This window comes from Mirounga leonina, unplaced genomic scaffold, assembly GCF_011800145.1.
Source record: "Mirounga leonina isolate KUSES-001 unplaced genomic scaffold, KU_Mleo_1.0 Mir_95, whole genome shotgun sequence".
Classification (NCBI taxonomy): Eukaryota; Metazoa; Chordata; class Mammalia; order Carnivora; family Phocidae; genus Mirounga; species Mirounga leonina.
This window is the reverse complement of record NW_023270865.1, coordinates 6,681,694-6,702,557: the sequence shown is the minus strand read 5'-3', so window position 1 is coordinate 6,702,557 and position 20,864 is coordinate 6,681,694. Positions and strand designations below refer to the sequence as shown.

General features: G+C 45.2%; 1 protein-coding gene across 1 annotated transcript in view; it reads left to right on the top strand.

The window, feature by feature from the left end:
- The window catches only part of SEMA5A (semaphorin 5A), a 466,526-nt gene extending 445,707 nt beyond the window's left edge, over positions 1 to 20,819 (top strand). The window contains exons 19-23 of the mRNA XM_034998860.1: positions 5,485 to 5,655; positions 8,545 to 8,700; positions 10,099 to 10,146; positions 14,683 to 14,894; positions 17,961 to 20,819. Of these exons, the coding sequence (XP_034854751.1) occupies positions 5,485 to 5,655; positions 8,545 to 8,700; positions 10,099 to 10,146; positions 14,683 to 14,894; positions 17,961 to 18,080 (707 nt within the window). The 3' untranslated portion in view covers positions 18,081 to 20,819. The remainder of the gene's footprint in view (positions 1 to 5,484; positions 5,656 to 8,544; positions 8,701 to 10,098; positions 10,147 to 14,682; positions 14,895 to 17,960) is intronic.
- Positions 20,820 to 20,864: the final 45 nt, after the last annotated feature.

The window sequence follows — 20,864 nt, the reverse complement described above, 5'->3', positions numbered from 1 at the left end:
TTCCACCTATCTATCCATCCACCAATTCACTCACCACCCATCCACCAGTTCACCTACCACCCACCCATCCATCCATCTATCCATCCATCATCTATCCATCACCCATCCATCCATCTATTCATCCATTCACCCATCCAACAAATACTCACTGAGCACTGCCGCAAGCCAGTTCCTTGCTTAAGGAACTCGGAAACTTATTTGTACCTACTGACAAAGATGCTGTGCTCACAGGTTTCTGTACCTTTAAAAACACCGTACCTGGTGTTTGGAATGATCCCCACCCCCACTCCCCATCCCTGCTCCTCTCTTTGGCCAATTCCTGTCTGTCCCTCGGGACTCAGCTCAGGGGTGGCCTGATTGGGGTAGCTGCCATGACTCCAGCTCAATGGGTCCTTGGCTGATGTAGCTACTACATCTGGTCACTAACCCGATCACCAGTGGCCATCCTGGGTTGACATTATTCATAGGATGCCTCCTCATGAACTCTATGTTCCTTTCTGACCTGGACCATATCACTGCATCCACGTGTACCCTGTGAATGGCGCACAGTGGGCAATCCAAAAATGTTTGCTGACAAAGTTGAATGAAGGAAGGAAGGAAGGAAGACCAAGTAACCCAGTGCTTGGTCTTTCTTCACTTTTTTTTTTTTTATTATTATTATGTTATGTTAGTCACCATATATTACATCACTAGTTTTTGATGTAGTGTTCCATGATTCATTGTCTGCGTATAACACCCAGTGCTCCATGCAGTACATGCCCTCTTTAATACCCATCACTGGGCTAACCCATCCCCCCACCCCCTTCCCTCTAGAAACCTCAGTTTGTTTCTCAGAGTCCATAGTCTCTCATGGTTCGTCTCCCCCTCTGATTTCCCCCCTCCATTTTTCCCTTCCTGCTATCGTCTTCTTTTTTTGTTTTTAACACATAATGTATTATTTATTTCAGAGGTACAGGTCTGTCTGTGATTCACAGAGGTACAGGTCTGTGATTCATCACACAATTCACAGTGCTCACCATAGCACATACCCTCCCCAATGTCTATCACCCAGCCACCCCATCCCTCCCACCACCCACCGCTCCAGCAACCCTCAGTTTGTTTCCTGAGATTAAGAATGCCTCATATCAGTCTTCACTCCTCTTTTTCAATCCATGTTTGTTTTCAGAACTAAGGATTCCAGACCTTGGCCTACGAAGGTGGAGACAACAGGTAGTTCTTTGTTACTGAATAATATTCAAATTTAAGTAACATTATGGGAGCCATAATATGAGGCAGGAGGGACACTGAGTGACAGTCTAACGGAGGGACAGACTCTGAATGAAAATGATGACTTGGGTGTGTGTCCTGTAGATAACGTGATTCCCCTCTGGGGAAACAGTGTCATATACACCCATGTCCTGGAGGACTGTGAAGGCAGGACTTTATATCTCTCGACAGCCCCCAGGATGCCTGACACGGGCCTGACACTCAGACATTAATGATTTCATTTTGCTCTGCTCTTCAGATTGCTGGTAATCGTAATTCTGGGGCCGTCATTCTTGTTTTGCTGTGGCGGGTGGAGCAGTCAGTCAGAATAAGAACTCTCATCCTCTTCCATCAGGTGTACCTAATCTATGAATTTCATTTGATCCACAATAATCCCCTTCAATTAATTGCCTTGATCCTTGCAGGAAACATGAATCTGAGCTTTTGCATATTTGTCTGATTTTCCTCTGAACTGGTCTTTCTGGGCCAGGAAGAGATTCCCGTAGGAATTGCAGTGATGTGGCCGGAATTACACGAAGCCCTAAACGGTGCCTGGTCCTGGGCTCAGCCTGCTGGTCCTGCCCCCCCCCCCCCACCACGCATTGCCTCTGCTCCCTCGGGACCCCTCTGGTTCCATCCCGCATTCTAGAACACCCCCCATGGTGGTGGTGAGGACAAGAAGCAATACCGAGTGGGTTATTATTTCCACTAGTATGGTGATTGTGTTAGCCCAGCATCGTTTACTCAGCAGGCTAGGAAGCCTTCAGGTGCCTCACGTGGAGGCTACATTTGTTTTCTTTCCTTGGCTCCCAAGTTCCTGTTTCCCTACCAGGTTCTGCAGGCTCCTAGCAGTGAAGGCTATGGCGTGAAGCTTTTTCATACTCTGTAATTTCTATTTTGGAAATACTTTAGTCTTCCTAATATGAAATGTTACTTCAATACTCATTATCATTTTTTATCCAGTCCAAAGCACCGTCCCCCTTGCATCCAGAGTCCGTGCTCCGAGAAGGTGGAGATCTGTGATGGAAGCACAAGGTTGAGGTGGCAGGAAGTGAGGAGTGGGGTCGAACTGGTCTGGGGTGTCTGGTGATTACAGAACAGGGCAACTGCCTGATGGAGTAAAGTGGCTGGAATTTTCCTCTGATTTCCCTTTGGACTGGAAGCATCTCTTTCCCCAGTTGAGTATATCCCTTAGGACAATGAAGTTGCAGTTGAACTTGGTAGAGGTATTTGTGAGCTTATGGTTGAAACTGGCAAGTGGGAATGTTTTAGCAACTGGGTTCTGTTCCAAATGCTCCCTCAAACTGCTCGCATTTCGAACAAGAACTACATTCTATTAAGCAACAAACAGTTCTGTGCCAGGGGAATTTTTTGTGATACCAAGAGGACAGTTGGTGTGAATTGGGTGGGTAGCATTTATTAGACTAGATGAGATAATACTTGGAATGTTAGTTGAAATGTGGATAGGAATGAATACTATTTGAAATATCAAAAGATAGTTTCTAGACATCAGCTTATCAGCCTCCTGGTGTGTGACTGTTAGGACTGCATGATTATAACATGATTATGAATGAAAAAATGAATCTTTGGGTTTTAAAAAATTTTTTTTATTGTAGTAAGAATAGTTAACATGAGAGCCACCCTGTTAATAAATCTCTATTTTTTTTTTAATTTATTTATTTACTTGGGGCGGGGGGAGAGGGAGAGAGAGAATCCCAAGCAGACTCCCCACTGAACTTGGAGCCCAACAGGGAGCTGGATCTCATGACCCCAAGATCATAACCTGAGCCGAAACCAAGAGTCAGATGCTCAATGGACTGAGCCACCCAAGGGCCCCTGTAAACAAAACTTTACATGCACAAGACAGGACTGTAACCTAGAGACACAGTGTTGCACAGAAGGCTATATGGGCTTTCGTGAATAATACTGCAACGGACATGGGAGCGTAGATATCTTTTTGAGATCTTGATTTCAATTCTTTTGGATATCTGTATCCAGAAGTGAGATAGCTGGATCATACAGTAGTTCTGTTTTTAATTTTTTCAAGAACCACCATAGTGCTTTCCCTAGCAACTGCACCAGTTTGCTTTTGCCCCAGCAGTGGGCAAAGGTTCCAATTTCTCCAAATCCTCACCAACATTTTTATCTATTGTTCCCTATTGTTTTTCTTTTTATAACCTCCATCCTGGCAGGTGTAAAGTGATGTCTCATTGTGGTTTCGAATTGCATTTCATGGATAATTAGTGATGTTGAGCATTGTTAAACATACCTGTTGGCCATCGGTCTGGAAGTCTACCATGAGATACAAAAGTGAAGAATCCTCAGATCCCGTGGTTGGTTCTATCTGAGTCAGGTTCTAGCACCGTTTAGATGAGGCACTAGACCCTTCTGAGCTCCAGATTGTCTTGTGCACATTCAGACACCCAAGCTCTTTGACACCTGTTATTCTAAGGCACTATGATGTATGGGCACCTTCTTCTTGGGTGTGCAAACATACGCACTAGAGACCAAGCTTCAGCTCAGGTTACAGACAGAGAAAAACTGGCAGCAAGCATCCCCCCAGTAAGAATAGATGCAGAAGAGGATTTTTGGAACTTGTACAATTCTGCCTCCTACCAGTGGCAGATAACTGACTGGTTCCCGCTTACTTCCCGATCCACCTTACTGCCTGTTAGGGAAAACGTATAAACTTCGGAATCACAAAGTTCCCAGTTAGGTCACAAACCCACTTTAACATGGGGTTCAAATGTTTTGTTTCTGTTTTGTTTTTACTTTTTTGCAGATAAAAAATATCATAAAAGTGAAATTCCTGCTCATGTTTCTCAAAAATACTTTCTTTTTACCTATGCTTATATCTAAAGAAAAATATTACTCCACAAAGATGCATTAAATCATGCTGGGTGTATTAAAATGCAAGCGATGTGATTCTACCCAAAACAACCTTGAACAGCTTTGGCATTGCTTCTCATGATTGCTTCTGGGTTTTTTTGTTTTTTTTTTTAAGATTTTATTTATTTATTTGCGCGCGCGCGAGAGAGAGCACGAACAGGGGGAAGGGCAGAGGGACAAGCAGATTCCCCACTGAGTGCAGAGCCCCACATGGGGCTCGATCCCAGGACCTGAGATCATGACTTGAGCTGAAGGCAGCTCTTAACCGACTGAGCCACCCAGGTGCCCCATTCTGTTTTCTTTTTATGTAGGATACAGAGAAAATAAACTGTGCAAATCTGTACATATGGTAATAGTGAGTCTCTCATCGGGTTTTTATTGTCCCTAGCTGTGGTGATGGCTATTCTTGCCCATTTTTGATGAGTCTAATGCTGGGTCGACAGAGTCCTGCAGCTTTGCTCTGGGGCTGGCTAGCAAGAGGGAGCACCATTCAGGAGTTAGATAAATAACAGGTCGGATATGACAGTATCAGGGACCACCGCAGCCAGCGTGACGGGCCAGTTTTAGCAACATCAGCTGACGCAGGACGAGCACCGAGGTCCTACATCTGGGCGGGCCGTGGATGCCAGCGCTCAGGAGGCCCGTGTGCAGGTATCAGGAGCCCGGATGGGGGCAAATGAGGGACATGCTCTGGGTTACCAACAGTCACGGGACCAGTCGTGCCTCATGTCCACATTGTAAAACTCTCCTCCATAATCATCTGGCTGTGGATATTGGGATTCGTCTCCTTAGTCCTTCCTATAAACGCACTGCCAAGTCAATGCGGTTCATGCTCAGTTTGGTGGTTTGGCAGCTTTGTCTCTGGAGCACCCTTCACGGTTCCTCCGGAACCTGTTAGCTTTTCTCAAAACCCCCCGTCGTCGAGCACATTGTAATCCAGGTAGGAAGGAAGCCCGTGACTGCAGCTGCTGACCCTTGGCTCTAGGTAGCTTCTGGGGTTAGCAAAGTGAGAGAGAGCTAGCAGGCCTTCACATGAATGACTACAGAACGTGGCTCATGGTCCTCCCCGGGGACTGGGACTTTGTGTTACATACGTAGCACTCGGCTTTCTTCATGCTTGCCTGTTACAGGTTTAGAAATATTGTCTGAAAGAACAAGTAAGAGGCACCGAGAAAGCATAGGGAGGAATATGCAAAACTGGTTTCCTCGGCAGGAGGACGAGCCCAGACAGCCCCGTGAGCGGCCAGGGGGCGCACCAATGCCTTCCTGCAAGGCACGTTCCATCCGCGGCCGCATCAGATTGGTCAGACCGGGATTTCAGAAGTGTTGTGACTTTGTGTCCCTTCCCAGTGGACGGCGTCTGGTCCTGCTGGTCTCCATGGTCAAAATGCTCGGCCACGTGTGGCGGTGGGCACTACATGAGGACCCGCTCGTGCACAAACCCAGCCCCAGCCTACGGAGGAGATATCTGCCTGGGCCTGCACACCGAGGAGGCGCTCTGTAACACGCAGCCCTGCCCGGGTAAGCGGCCTGCCTGACTCCCCGACTCGGGGCTCAACCCGCCCCTTCCCTCCCTTGATTTGCAAACGGTGAAAGTGATGAGACCCCATGAGAGCAAACAGCGAAAGAAGGGAACACCTCAGTCCCGCACTATTATCCTTGCAGTGACGTCATAGCACATTGTTCCGCAGGAGAAAAAACAGTTCTCACCGTGCCATAGTTTCTCAACTAGTAACAGACACGGGTCATCACAGTGCATTATTAAAAGGTTTAACCTGGTAATGGGATCTGAAAATCAGGTTGGGGAGCAAGGAGAGCCCTTGTGAAGGACTTGGCCTCCGGTCCAGGAGTCGGGGGGATCCAAGCTCCGAGGCTGGCTAACACAGATGCTCAGTGGGTACACTGCGGCAGCATCCTCGTCCAATAATCTGTTTTGTCCTGACGTGTGGAGGCCGCTTGGAATGGAAATGAGACACCCTCTTCTGAGTCTAACTTTGACATTGAAACACCCATTCTTTTAATTTTTTTACTTGCTCCTGCAGATCTTTCTGGAAGGTTCCATTTATATTGAAAAGTGCCTAGAAACCAGATTCTCACAGTCATCCCCAAACCTCGTACTTTACACGTTTATTTTTTTTTTTAATTTTATTATGTTATGTTAGTCACCACACAGTACATCGTTTTTTTTTTTTTAATTTTTTTTTTTTAAAGATTTTATTTATTTATTTGACACAGAGAGAGAGATAGCAAGAGAGGGAACACAAGCAGGGGGTGTGGGAGAGGGAGAAGCAGGCTTCCTGGAGAGCAGGGAGCCCAATGTGGGGCTCGATCCCAGGACCCTGGGATCATGACCTGAGCCGAAGGCAGATGCTTAACAACTGAGCCACCCAGGCGCCCCCATCATTGGTTTTTGATGTAGTGATCCACGATCCATTGTTTTCGTGTAACACCCAGTGCTCCATGCAGTACGTGCCCTCCTTAATACCCATCACCAGGCTAACCAATCCCCCCTTCCCCCCTCCCCTCTAAAACCCTGTTTGTCCTTCAGAGTCCATATTCTGTCATAGTTCATCACTCCCTCCAATTCCCCCCCCCCATTTTTCCCTTCCTTCTCCTAATGCCCTCCATGCTATTCCTTATGTTCCACAAATAAGTGAAACCATATGATAATTGACTTTCTCTGCTTGACTTCTTTCACTTAGCATAATCTCCTCCAGTCCCATCCATGTTGATGTAAAAGTTGGGTATTCATCCTTTCTGATGGCTGAGCAATATTCCATTGTATATATGGGCCACATCTTCTTTATCCATTCATCTGTTGAAGGGCATCTCGGCTCTTTCCACAGTTTGGCTATTGTGGACGTTGCTGCTGTGAACATTGGGGTGCATATGGCCCTTGTTTTCACTACATCTGTGTCTTTGGGGTAAATACCCAGGAGTGCAATTGCTGGGTCATAGGGTAGCTCTATTTTTAAATTTTTGAGGAACCTCCACACTGTTTTCCAAAGTGGCTGTACCAACTTGCATTCCCACCAACAGTGTGAGAGGGTTCCCCTTTCTCCACAACCTCTCTCAAAGTGGACGGAAGACCTCAGTGTGAGACAGGAATCCATCAAAATCCTAGAGGAGAACATAGGCAGTAACCCCTTTGACATTGCCCACTTTACACGTTTTTAAGGAAAAATGTAACCTCTTTACCGTGGATCCAGGCACATGTTTGATTTCCAGATTTTCCCTGTAATGCAGAGATGATGCTGAAATTTAAGAAGAAGAAAAAATCAAACTGCATTAAAAAATACCTTTTTAATTTGTTCAGTATTTCCAAATAATACTGAGAGCACATTTTTTTGACCTCCTTACTTAAAATATGAGTGTTGTTTTCTTTTCACACGTCCGTAAGCCTGGGTGAAGTTAATGAATCCTAGCAAATTTTCCACTTCAGGGTCACGTGTCCTTAGATCACTCGGCTCTGGGCCTTAACCCCAGACTCGTGCCCTGATCTTAGGCACATAGGCAGCACTAAACCTGGGATAAAATAAATTCTACGTCAGGTACTGCCTGACATTGGTACATCGACTGCAGGACTGTGTTTGTAGCAGAAGGGAAGGTGCTCATAGTAGCTGCAAGCCCCTCTCAGCGACCTGGTCTCTCTCGTTCACGCACCATCCTTTCTCTTGCCCGAGCTCTGAGGCCTGTAGGAATTTTGGCAGGAAAGGGTTTGAGGACTGCTCTTCACGGAGGGGCATTGCCCTGTGGGAAATGGGGTCTGCACTAAAGATTTCTCTCCCCTGACCACAGACCGTCTCTGCACAGCTGGACCTCATGAATTAGTGTATTGTGTGTCCAATTCCAATGACTTTAAAACATTAAAATAACATGGATTTTAGAAAAGCGCTTTTGCTCAAAGGTCTACAAGCTCTTTTATTCCGGCCCATGTGTAATTTATTTACTGGGATGCTCAGAGGATACGTGTCCATCTTATTTATACACAGCCCCATTACAAATGTAATATGAAGGGGCGCCTGGGTGGCTCAGTCGTTAAGCATCTGCCTTCAGCTCAGGTCATGATTCCAGGTCCTGGGATCGAGCCCCGCGTCGGGCTCCCTGCTTGGCGGGAAGCCTGCTTCTCCCTCTCCCACTCCCCCTGCTTGTATTCCCTCTCTCGCTGTGTCTCTCTCTGTCAAATAAATAAATAAAATCTTAAAAAAAAAATGTAATATGAAAATTTAAAGTCACGTGTGTGACCTGTGGTGCTTCCAGGTGGGTTGATCTCAGGGGCATCGTTGTCACATGTCCAGGTGGGTTGATCTCAGGGGCATCGTTGTCACATGTCACATGTCCTATCACATGTCCAGGTGGGTTGATCTCAGGGGCATCGTTGTCACATGTCCTGTCTTCCGGTCATTGCAGAGAGCTGGTCTGAGTGGTCAGACTGGTCTGAGTGCGACATGTCTGGAGTGCAGGTCCGTGCCCGCCAGTGCATCCTTCTGTTCCCTGTGGGTAGCCAGTGTTCTGGAAACACCACCGAGAGCCGGCCGTGTGTTTTTGATGCCAATTTCATCCCAGGTAAGGGCAGGGAGGCTTGTCAGTGTGAACCAAATCATTTCCATCATTTAGAGAGGAAATGAGTCATAGGTGGGAGTTTTATCTGTCATTTGAGGTCTTGTTTGGTGGAACAGAGATGATTCTATCAACTCTTATGGTTTCAAGGTAATTAGTAGATTTACAGATAACTGTAGGTTTAGGCTTGAATTTGGGCCATGCGTGTTAAGAATTTTTTTTCTAACACAATATCTCCTACAATTTACTGCCTATAACACGGTGAGACGATTTTGCTCAAAAAAATCAAAATAGATTATCCTGTTATTTTAACATTAGGCTAAATGCCTTTACAGTGCTGTGTGCATGTGTTTGTATGGAGAAAAAAGGCCAATTCTTTATGCAACCTTGGTTTACTTGGGAAGATGGAAACCTTCCATGGCTCTCATCTTGGAGAAGAGACTGGCTGGCCCTTGGGCTATAGGCTTTTCCATGTGAATCGATTTTCAGTTGTTGATGATAGCAAGTCATCTGTCATATGTAGGCATGGTGTTAGATATTTCCAAGTCATTTTGTCTATGTCCACTGTGGACTTTAGAGCAGTGATGTAGACCAAAGCAGAGACCAACCTCCTACAAGGTAATAATAGGTATTTACCTTGTTTTCTTCCACGTATGGAAAAAGTAACCACATTTTAGAGAAAATTATTAGCTTTAGCCTTATAAGGTGCTTCCATCATGTAAGGTATAGAACTGCAAGTATTTATTGTATTGTTTTCCTTTTTGGCCACAGACATATTGCTAATTCTTGTTACCCACTGAAAAATCAGTACAGGAAAGAATAATGTCTCTGGTCTCCTGAAATGGTGTTTGATCCCTGTGGGTTAAACCATCCCTAGGATCTGTTCTCTCGTTGGCATTTTACTTGGGTATATAATATGTGTCATGGCAAAGAGCATGAGTGGGTGCTGAATGGGGGCTTTATTTGACTTTATGGCGATTTCCTTGGAGCTGTAGTGGATTGGTCCCCTCTGCAGGGAATTTGACAACACTGCTTTGTTCAGAGGCAGGAACACCCAGGCAAATACTGTGGGGTGCACACCTGGCAGAATATTTGGTAACAGAAAATCAGCACATACTCTGGCCTTATTTTGAAATTAGTGCCCTGGTTTCAACCCAGAGGACCATAGCCTTTTCTTTCCGTGATAATGAAACTCACTCCTTCTTAATCCAGATGACCTTGACCAAATACATCTGAGGTTGGTTAAAACAAAGAAACATGCAATTTTTTTTTTAATAAGTAATCAGGCTTTTGGAACTTTGACTCACATAAAACACGAAATCATTAGACATTCTGTAAGTGACTCATTGATGTGCTCTTTCTTCCCAACACCCTTTACACATCGTGATTTAATTTTTTTTCCAGAAGTATCTGTGGCGAGATCCAGTAGTGTAGAAGAGAAACGGTGTGGGGGTAAGTTCCTCTTTTTAACTAATTTTTAATTAATTTCTGATATTTTCCCATCATTTCTTTTCCCATATGTTTCATGTGATGTTTGGCCCAAGAAGAACAGACTGGAGAAACTCTTGATCCAAACACCTTATACTTTGATTAGTATGAATGCAAGTAGTCAATATTTACATTTGGATGAGTGGTTCTCAGGTGCAATATCTACCAGCTCATCAGCATCACTGTGGGAGGTGGTAGGAGTGCATATTCTCAGGCCCTGCCTCAACCTGTAGGATCAAAACCTCTCTGAGTGGGGCCCAGCACTCTGTGGCTTAATGAGCTTTTCGGGTGATTTCTTTAGGTGGATGCTAATAAGCTTTATGAACCAGTGATCTTGATATTAGATATAGTTAAATTTCTTAAGAGTAAAAAACTCAATTCAAGCATTTCCTTTATATTTATAGTGCAGATACATGGCAGCCAGCTTCTAACGTGCAGACTGCTGGAGTGACAACATTTTAATGGGGCATAAGGTTATACCTACATCTCTAGAGGTGGTTTTTAAACTTTCTGCAAATCTGAATGACAAAACTCACATTCTCTGGTTCCAGTTCATGCTAAATTTGGACTTGACTGTCTATGTTTACCTTGTCTGGACAGGAGGGGCTGACTCTCCACTGGTCAAAGCCCATCCTCTGTCCACCTTTGGTAATCAGAGCTAGTATCCACACCAAGACCACAGATTCATCCATGTGGCTGGTGACCTATAAATATCCATTCCTGCCATAATCCAGTCCACCAGCAGAGTCCCAGAAGCTCAGCCAGAGGCTCTGGTCTTTGTTTATTTTCAATCAGAATCCAGAGCTTCGTGGATGTGTTTTAGGAATGTACATACTGTTATTAACTACATTAATTAAGAGCTTACTATTTGTTGCATTCTTTCTGTTTAGTTAGTTGTTAATCTGTTCATTTATTAATCTTTGCGGAGCACCCGATCCATGAGCTCTGTGAGGGGCACTGAGTTGACCATGGGGACACCAATAGCCCCAGCCCTTCTGGAACCAGCAGTCATATCATAAAAGACCCCAGTGCCTGAGACATTCAGTGTCTGGTGTCTGACCTACATTGGTTCAGAGAGCTCACAGACTGGCAGTCACTGACTTGGGATCCACTGGAAGATGAATAGACACTAGTTCCCATAAAAATAATCAAAGCTGTAAGTGTCCGTTAATATTTTTAAATCAGTCACTCTGCACCACCGTATTAAATGGCAAGAAGTTGATCCTCACAAAGAGCGTTCACGTAGGTGCCTCGGCTCACAGTTCCTTAATGTAAAACCTTTGGAAATACAGGAGGGTTTTAGAATTTAGCATTTTTCAGATTTCAGGTGGGTCGTCTGGGGCATATGATGTCTATTATGTAACACTCTGCAGTGCCCAGGGCTACATTCTGTAACCAGTCTCTTTCATGATGCTTTGTGAAGTGTGGGCAAAGTGAAGGTGCCAATGCTTCTCCTGCAGTTCTATTTAGTTCTGCAGCAAAAGGGTCGGGTCAGGTCATGCTTTGCTGCCAGGTGAGTGATGAAAAATCCGTTTCCAGAGATTTTGGTTTTGTGAATTGCAGCCATGCACTGTCATCTGCATTAAGGTTGGTGAGAGTCAGAGGGATGAGGCCACTGGCCAAAGTTCACACAGGTAGTCAGCACTGGAGTCACAGATGGGATCCAGGCAATGGGAGCTGAGAGTACCATGGGAGAAGGATCCTGGCAGTGGGTATCTGGGAGGATTGTGTCTGGGGCAGCCCTGGTCAGGAGACAGTTTTGGACAACACCCAGGATCCAGGGACACCTGCTGCCCTCGGAGGCAGCGTAGGTCCAAAGAGAAGCAGAGTTTTTAAGGAGTGCCCCTGTCCTATGGGAGGCCAAGATAGAACTTCGGGTCACCCAGCTGATACCTCTGCAGAGTTGACTGGTCCTCCATGCCCACCAGAGATTCAAAAACCATTTTCCCCAGCCAGCCTTCTCTGGGTTAGGATATAGGAGACCTTCAAAGGCCTTGAACTTCTGGGAGAACATGGTGCAACATCCATTCCCATCCTAAAATGCTGCATCTGTGTGTCTGAGTCAGATGGGCTAATTGGCTACCCGATCCCAAATCAAGCCTTGACATGCTATTGATTAGATCATAGAGACATTTCTTACTCTGTAATATTCACAACTGATATTTTTAGATCTTTAGGCTGCTAACATTGACACACCAGGACAGGCAAGTCAGAGGTCATATGGATCTGATTGTAGGGCTGATGGGTAAAAGAAATCACCTAGCAAAGTATTTTGGGATGTTTAGGGAGACAACAAGATGTCTTTTTTTTTTCCCATTTGAAGAGAAATCAATCAAATTTTGTACAGGAAATCATCCAGTTGAGTGAACTGGGTAGGTGGTTTCTATTTCAGCTTTTCTGACCAAAAACAACAGGAAAAAAAAAAAAAAAAGCATATTCCAAGCAAAGAGCCACATTAAGCAAATTCAGAAGAGATTTAATATACACTATTTTTCCCTATGTAGAAAAATGTAGGCCTGTTGAAATTTTTCAATTTATTATTAGTTTTAGTTTTAGTTTCATGAGACACAAAGACTAGATAATCCTCATTAATCCTCATAAAGATGTCAGTTGGCCCCAGCCTCCCCGGGCACCTGCACACGTGATCCATTTGACTAATGACAAAGTATCTGCATATGGAGAGCATCATGAATCTTTCACATGTTATAATAAAATGTTATCAGTGCAGCAGAAAGTACTTTTATCAGTAGATGGCGTTGACCCTGGGGAGTCAAGACGACTAAAGTATAAAACAGTGACAGCACATGTGAGATCTGCTCTCGCTCTCGCTTACCTTGAGCACAGTTTCAGTGTGATAGTGGACGCTTCTGGTGGTGGCTGCTGGGATGCCCCCTGGAAGCTTTGTCCAACCGGCCCCCGTGGGGGGCTGTCCAGCTCTGGAGGCTTCAGACAAAATCGGGAAAGGCCAGAGGCTTATGAATTGCTTCCATTTTGTTAAACCACGGACCAAAGAATCAAGAAGTGAAAAACCGGTGGATGTAGGGAGCAGGTGATGCTTGTGGAATATTCTAGTAACATCTGCCGGGATTTATCCAGGGTCTGGTGCTGAAGACTTGGACGCCTGCATTAGGAATGGGGTAGGAGCAAGGGGGTTGCAGCTTACAATGAACCCAGCCTCTGTGCATGCTGGCCACTCACCTGGGGAGGCTGCTCCCTCTCTCAGGGGTCCCGGGAACACGGCATCCGGGAGTAGCAAAGGGACATGGCATAGAGGGAGACGTGAGGGTGTGGGGACAGTGAGGGTACCCCACCTCTGCTGCACATTCGGGCAGGAGCCAGGGTGGTTGAGGGGCAAACACCCCAGGGCCTGGGTGCAAGGGACAAGCTTGTAGGCCTTCTCTCCCTGAGAGCCTGGGGGCCTCTCTCTGTGGCTCTGCGATTTGCCTGGTGTCTGCAGTGTGCCGAGAAGGCATTTCCAGTGGTTCTCTTTGGGTGCAGGATGGACAGACAGATCAGGGAAGAGCATGGGTGGCACTGCACCCCCTGGTGGTATGTGGAGGGGACATCCTGGGGGAAAGCCAGTCCTCGGGATGTGTCCTGTGTGCAGGGACAAGGCCAGTAACCCTCAGGCGACAGGTTACACATAGCACCAACACAGCGTAGAAAAAGCAAGGTCATGTTCTGCTTCACCCGATTTTCACTAAGCCCAGCTTCATGAGCATTGCCCAGATGTTATCTTTATTCCCTGAAAGGCTTGAAACCTTCATTGTGTGGTGTTCTATCAACACATGATGAACGTCTATTTTTCTGTGTGGTTGTTTCTCAGACATTACAAAGATCTTTGTTATATTACCTTGATGTCCCTCAAGCCAATCCCATATTATAGACATAAATCCATGTCTGCTCATTTTTTCAATATCTTGTATTCATAACTCAAGGAAAATAACCCAAAGATGCTATTTAATAGAAAAAAATATGTGAAAGAGGGTTGTTTCATAACCATTTAAAAGATCATATTTTATTTCTTCAGCACAAATGCTTTATTTCTTTGGTGCAAAATTTTCTTCATCAGGTCTCCAAAATACAGTACTTTTGAGCAATAATTGGAAGCAGTAAATGCATTCTCACTTTGTTCATATAGGCTGTAGGCAGGGATGCTCCACCTGTTAAGGAGCATGGAAAAAATGTTCTCTAGGAACCCCCTAGACCAGAGATCATGCTGCACTTGAAACAGATGAACAGACTTGTGCAATCCTTTAAACGAAAAAAATGCTTCTGCTAGTATATTAGGGTGATCTCCTAAAGACTCATTATAGTCCGTAAGAGCATTCACTTAAAATATGCTGTGCTCCCTGTGGGGGAGTGTGTTGGTGGCCATGACATTTCAAAGGAAGGTCACGGGCCTTTTATTTTGTCTTGCTCTTTTCATCCAAGTGCGTTGAGCTGTTGAGTAGTGTGTTCTTTTCCAAAGGAGCATCACTTTTGATACTGTCTTCCCAGAGTTCAATGTGTTCCACATGATTGCCGTGGGGCTGAGCAGCTCCATCCTGGGCTGCCTCCTTACTCTGCTCATCTACACCTACTGTCAGCGGTACCAGCAGCAATCTCACGACGCCACCGTCATCCACCCTGTTGCTCCCGCCCCGCTCAACACCAGCATAACTAACCACATCAACAAACTGGACAAGTATGACTCGGTGGAAGCCATCAAGGTAAGGGATCGGCAGACGGAGGTGCAAGGAGGGCCCTGGGGGCCATTGGCCAAGCTCGGGGGTGGGGGTGGCTTGAGTGAAAGAGTGGAGAGCAAGGTAACGGGTGCCCCTCATGGTGAGCTGCCGTCTTAGCTTTGCTTTGCCTACAAAAAAGATGGTGCCTTCTATGGGGAAGTAGGGTAAAAATAGGACTTGGAAACAGCAACGGTTAAAATGCCAGAAAATATTGGGTCATTGGCCGATGTCCAGCTCTGCCTCCAATCCCCAGGATGACATCCTGAGAAAAATTGTTACATTATGATAAAAACTATCTTCAAATAAATTTTATGCATAATGAAGGCTCTTCAGCTTTGCATGCTATTATGTGACTAGTGTGGGATGAAGTGTTCTGTTAAATTTTCTCAATGGGTGATTAATTCAGTGTTCGTCCCAGAAATAGAGAGTCAGTGGCCAGTCTCCTCGTTCTGAGGAAGAAGGAGTGGAAAGGACATCAGCTCTGGACCAGGCAGACCTGAGTCCATGAGTCACCAGCTGAGGCATTGTGTGTCAGGGTTTAGAATACAAGTCAGTTAATTCGTTGAACCTCAGTTTCTTCATCTTTAAAATGGGTATAGCAATGTGTACGGTCATATCTCTGTTGTGAGGACTAAATGGGATAACATGCAGGAGTCGGGGTATAGCTGGAAGGACACACAGGGCTCTTTTCGACTTCACCCCACATGCCCTGCCACCCACATGAATGAAGGACGTTCTCATTTTGATATTCCTCTTAAATTAGTGGTTCCCGTAACATTCCCAGGGAGCATTTTAATGCTCTCTCTGCTATGATGGTTTCCTTTGAAATTTGATTTCCTTCCCATGTGGGAATATAGAACGTCTTCAGCCCTTACAACTTCAGGTGGTTGGGAGGTCTTGTGTCCTGGGGACCACAGTGTCCTCTCTTGTTTACTTGGACAGAGACAGAGCCAGTTGGCTTTTACCCGTGCGTCTTGCTTACACCAGGATCCAGAACCCACCAGCACCTGATGCTAATCACCTGCTAGGGCCAGGGAATGAAGCCCCAGGCACTAATAACACTCCCCTCACACCCTCTCAGCACTGAGCTCCCAGAGTATGAGGAGGAATGTGAGCTCCTTTTATGAGCAAGAACCTTTCAAACAAGCCTTCAGAATCCAAGAATGGGGCTCCTCTAAATGTGATTCCAACCTATTGACTTGTGTGTTACTTTAAATGTCTCAAGAGAATTTAGCTGGTCTTCTGATCTCACTTGAGATCCAGGAACCACCCAAGATAATACGAAGTTTCACTGCTAGGAGGGCAGAGGGCTCTGAGGGCACTGACTGCTGCCTAGTCTCTAATGATCCTTCTGGAACTTTCTTCTGATACCTTGCCCAGACCAGTCCTGGACAGTTGGCCTCTGCCAACCATCTGACATCTTTATCAGTTCTTTTAATATTGAAGGTAAATATTAAATAGTTTGCATTTTGAAAGTGTAGGTGACTTTAATGACTTAATAAGGAAGGACAATCCGTGTCAGAAGTGGCTACAGTAGCCTGTGTTGGGGGGTCCATAGCTGGGCCCCCCAATAATGTGCATATTATGGCCTGCTGAATGAGAAGGTACAGGCCACACGGGATCAGCAGGCAGCTCCCTCAGCACCCGAGCTCCTCCTTTGGGGGAAGAGAAACCCCGGGATTGTTTTAACTGAAGGCACAGTTTCAGTACACTCACTCAAAGGAAGTCAGGTCCCAAGGATTATTACTTACCCATGCCCGTGAGCCTGGGGAAGGGCAGTCCTCCATCCCTGGTCAGCAGTGAGCAGGAGACAGAGAGAGGGTAGCACACCTGTTACTTATAAGGTGGTTCGGGCAGACATCACTCACGTTTTACAGGCTCAGCTCTTAAGTGGCTATTTTATTTTTTAATTTTATTAAAGATATTTATTTATTTATTTATTTAGAGGGTGAGTGAGCGGAGGGGAGGGGCAGAGGGAGAGGGAGAGAATCTCAAGCAGACTCCCCACTGAGTCCATCTCAAGTCCCTGAGATCATGACCTGAGCTGAAATCAAGAGTCGAACACTCAACTAACTGAGCCACCCAGGCGCCCCTCTAAGTGGTTATTTTAAAAAGTGTCCCAGGATAGCTCTATTTTTAATGTCCTGAGGAATCTCCATACTGTTTTCCAGAGTGGTTGCACCAGCTTGCATTCCCACCAACCGTGTAAGATGGCTCCCTTTCTCCACATCCTCGCCAACATTTGTCGTTTCCTGCCTTGTTAATTTTAACCATTCTGACTGGTTGCGGAAGGGGAGGTGGGTGGGGGATGGGGTAACTGGGTGATGAGCATTAAGGAGGGCACGTGATGTGATGAGCACTGGGTGTTATATGCAACTGATGACTCATTGAACACTACATCTGAAACTAGTGATGTACTATATGTTGGCTAATTGAATTTAAATTAAAAAATAAATTTAAAAAAAGGTGCCCCAGGAAAAGCAAAACAGGAACTTATGTGGAAACACTAAACTGGGGTCCTTAGGTAAATGTTCAGACTCTGGGTCTGAATGGGCTTGTCAGGCTGCAAAATGCCCAGGCAGCAACTTAGAATGGCTGTTTTCTCATCACTTGCTCACCTGCTAACTGTAGAAAATGAAAAGAAATCAAGCCATTTGGAATTTCATGCATTTACTTAAATAAGCTCCTTCAAAATCTCTTATCAATGTATCTGTCTGTGATAATCAGAAAGCAGCTTAAATTCTACTCAGTTACATAACATTCAAGGTGTCTGTTGATTTGAAATCACTAGAGTTTTAGGTTTGTTGAAGGTTTAGATTTCTCAAGATCTATATATCAAAAATTGCCAACCTCATTCTGGTCATGAGGCAGGTCCTCAGGAAGGCAAATAAGGGGAGGAAGCAAGTAAGTGAGAAATCATTTTAGAACAATGGAGCCTCAGAAGGGAGTTCAAGTTCAACATAATCGTCCCCTCATTATGTTATCTTTCCGAAATACTGCTTGTGGAGTATTCTTAAATCTTTCTTTTTATTATTACTTTACTTTTTACAGGCATTTAACAAAAACAACTTGATCCTAGAGGAAAGAAACAAGTACTTCAACCCGCATCTCACTGGGAAGACCTATTCTAACGCCTACTTTACAGATCTCAATAATTACGATGAGTACTAATAGCTGTTATATTTTTGGCTTCTTGTAATCCCCCAGTTTCTCAAGGCCTGTCCTCCATGACTGCCCATGTTTCCAAGACTTCAGAGATGAAGTTTGGATACATTTCAAGTGCATTTCAAGCCACGAGTGTCCCATTGCTGCCAAAAACAGACATCCTTAAAAGCAACAAAAATCTAAATATGATGTCGTGAAAACCTGGTCTAAGTGCTTGATCGTTGTTGAATGAGCCATGCGTGAAGTTTTGTTTTGTTTTGTTTTTATTGTGTTCAGTCCATTTTTCTAACAAGTCCGTTGTTTTCGTGAGCTTTTTAATAAATGTACCACCCACATAGGAAGGAGTCTTTAGAAATAGGAATGTCTTCCTGCTCTTGAGCGTAAATCTTCATGATGTTTTAATTCAAGAAAATAGACACTTCCGTTGAGAGTCCCCCTCCCTCCACAAGGAGTGTTAGGTCCATAGTATTTGATAAAATGAAGGATATGAATGTGGCTGTATAGTTATTCACCATGGATCTCCCATCTTCCCAACCTGGATAATTCTGTGGAATCCTTGGAAGCAACTTGTGTGTTTGGACTTCGGATGGTTCTCACCTGGGCAAGGGCAGGGATTCACCCTGGCTTGGGTCTACAGAGGTGATGGTATGAGGTGTGACACACTCATCCCTCTGTTGGTCTTGATGCAGTTCTTGTGTTGTCCCTGGTGGAGTTGAGCTTAAAGACCAGAGGCTCAGGCATGATGAAGGGTCCAGCATTCTGCGCAATGCTGCAAGGCTAGCCGCCATATTCTCACTTCTGGATTTCCTAGCATTCCAGGGAGCTCCTTGTCACGTGGTTGGCCCGGAAGCCTACCTGTCCGGTCCATAGTAACATCCTGAAGAGCCATCTGTAAAACCACCACTCGTTCACCATTTGGATATCCTCCTCAGCCTCTCTTATCCCTGCAAGGAAAGATCATGAACATTCATAACACCAATGAGGGAAAGTATTAAAAATACTTTGAAATATAATTGAAACCAACTTTTTTTTTCCCCGTGTTATAGGAAGGTTCGAAAGAACTGACATTTAAGGAGAAGTAACTTTTTATTTTCTGTCTCCTGATAGAACTAGTGTATGGCAATCAGCCCCTTCCCAGAGCATTACTGACGTGTAGAACTGGTTTTCTGCAGCCCATCGATGTACATATTGAAGAGTGCCCCAAGTACCCAGCTGTCATTTGCTGCCTCCGGGTCCGGTGAGGAGGTTCTGGTGCCTTGTGTTTCTATCTATCTCAGTGCTGCCCTCCCCTCCGCCCCCTCCCACCTCTCCCTGCACGGAGGCAACAGCATTTCAAGATGTACCTTGAGAAAGCAGGGAAGTGAGGTTGTCAATGATCCCTGTGGTTCTGAGCATTGATCACCGCTAAGCATTTCAAGTGCCATCATGTATTCATAGAGGCCCCCGAAAGGAAAAAAGCAGGAGAAATTACTCATAAACAACTGATAAATAATACATGGCAGTTGGTTGAATAATTTTTGGAAGAAAGAACAAGATTGAAACTGCTCATCGGACACCCCTGACCGACATGGACAGTAAGACACGTTCTTATTGCACAGTGAACCTTCAGATCGGTGAACGTACGCAGCGCGGGCAGTGAGGAACACAGACTTATTAGCATACGTGTTTTTATCCTATCCAGTCGAAAGAAACAATTTCAGAAAGTGTTGGGGGAAATCCCACGTTTAGTCAAGAGTATTGTTGTATTGAAAATATTCTCACATACCCAGATTTTCAGAAGCTACTCTACTAAAATTCCAATTTAAATGGCAGGGGGTCTCCGGGAGGTCGGAGAGGTCGCACCTGAATGGTGTTCTGGGTCTTTCCAGGGGGGAGTCCATGTTGCCTCTCCTGCGTGGCTTGCCTGCTGTGTGAGGCCGCTCTGCTTGGACACACAGAGCCGAAGTCCACACTGAGGAGGTGAAATTCAGCCAGCTGGTTTCCTCATTGTTCCTCAGCTGGATTTGCATTGGATGCTTTAACTTGTGTCTTCACTTTCCTTTAAGAAAAATGTCCTCACTGTGAAGCACAATGTAGTTGCTTTTGAATCCCTTCCCCAGTGTTTTCTAAGCTTAAAAGGTCGTTTTATCTCCCCTGGGAAAGAGAATACTAATATCTGGAGAAGGCATCCGTGGACCTGATTAGAAATGCTTTCTAAGTGCTGTCCATGCTAGACTTCAGTCCATCCCCTGCAGTGACTGGGGGCAGCACCCACCCTCCCCTTGGAGTTTTCACGTTTGCTGATTATATGTCCTGGAACTTACCGCTGCTGAGAAATGCTCTCATCTTTGTTCTCTGAAACTCTACTTAAAGAAAAATTACTCTGGCTTCTCGCTCTCTCTCTGTGTCTCTCTCACATTCTCCTTATTTCACAGAATTTCAATTTGTTAAGAATAATTTTAACTATAATCTAAGTATTTTAAGCAGCTACGGAGTAACTTTTGCTTTTCCATCCTTCTGCGGCTGTTGTTCGTAGGTGTGTGCCTCCCCTCTGTACCCTGGTTGTTGCCTGAGCCCCAGGCGGCCTTTCACAGGGGTGCCTCCCACGTCCACCCGGACCTTCTCCCTAAAGCAGCTCTCCTGGAGGCTGCCACATTCGCCTTCCCCGTGGGTCACATTATAAGTTTCTGGATGACTTTTTCTTTCGGTCTTTATCTTTTTTTTCTTTTCCTTCCTTCTGTTCTCCTCTCTCCCTCTCTCCTTTCTTCCTTCCTTCCTTCCTTCCTTCCTTCCTTCCTTCCTTCCTTCCTT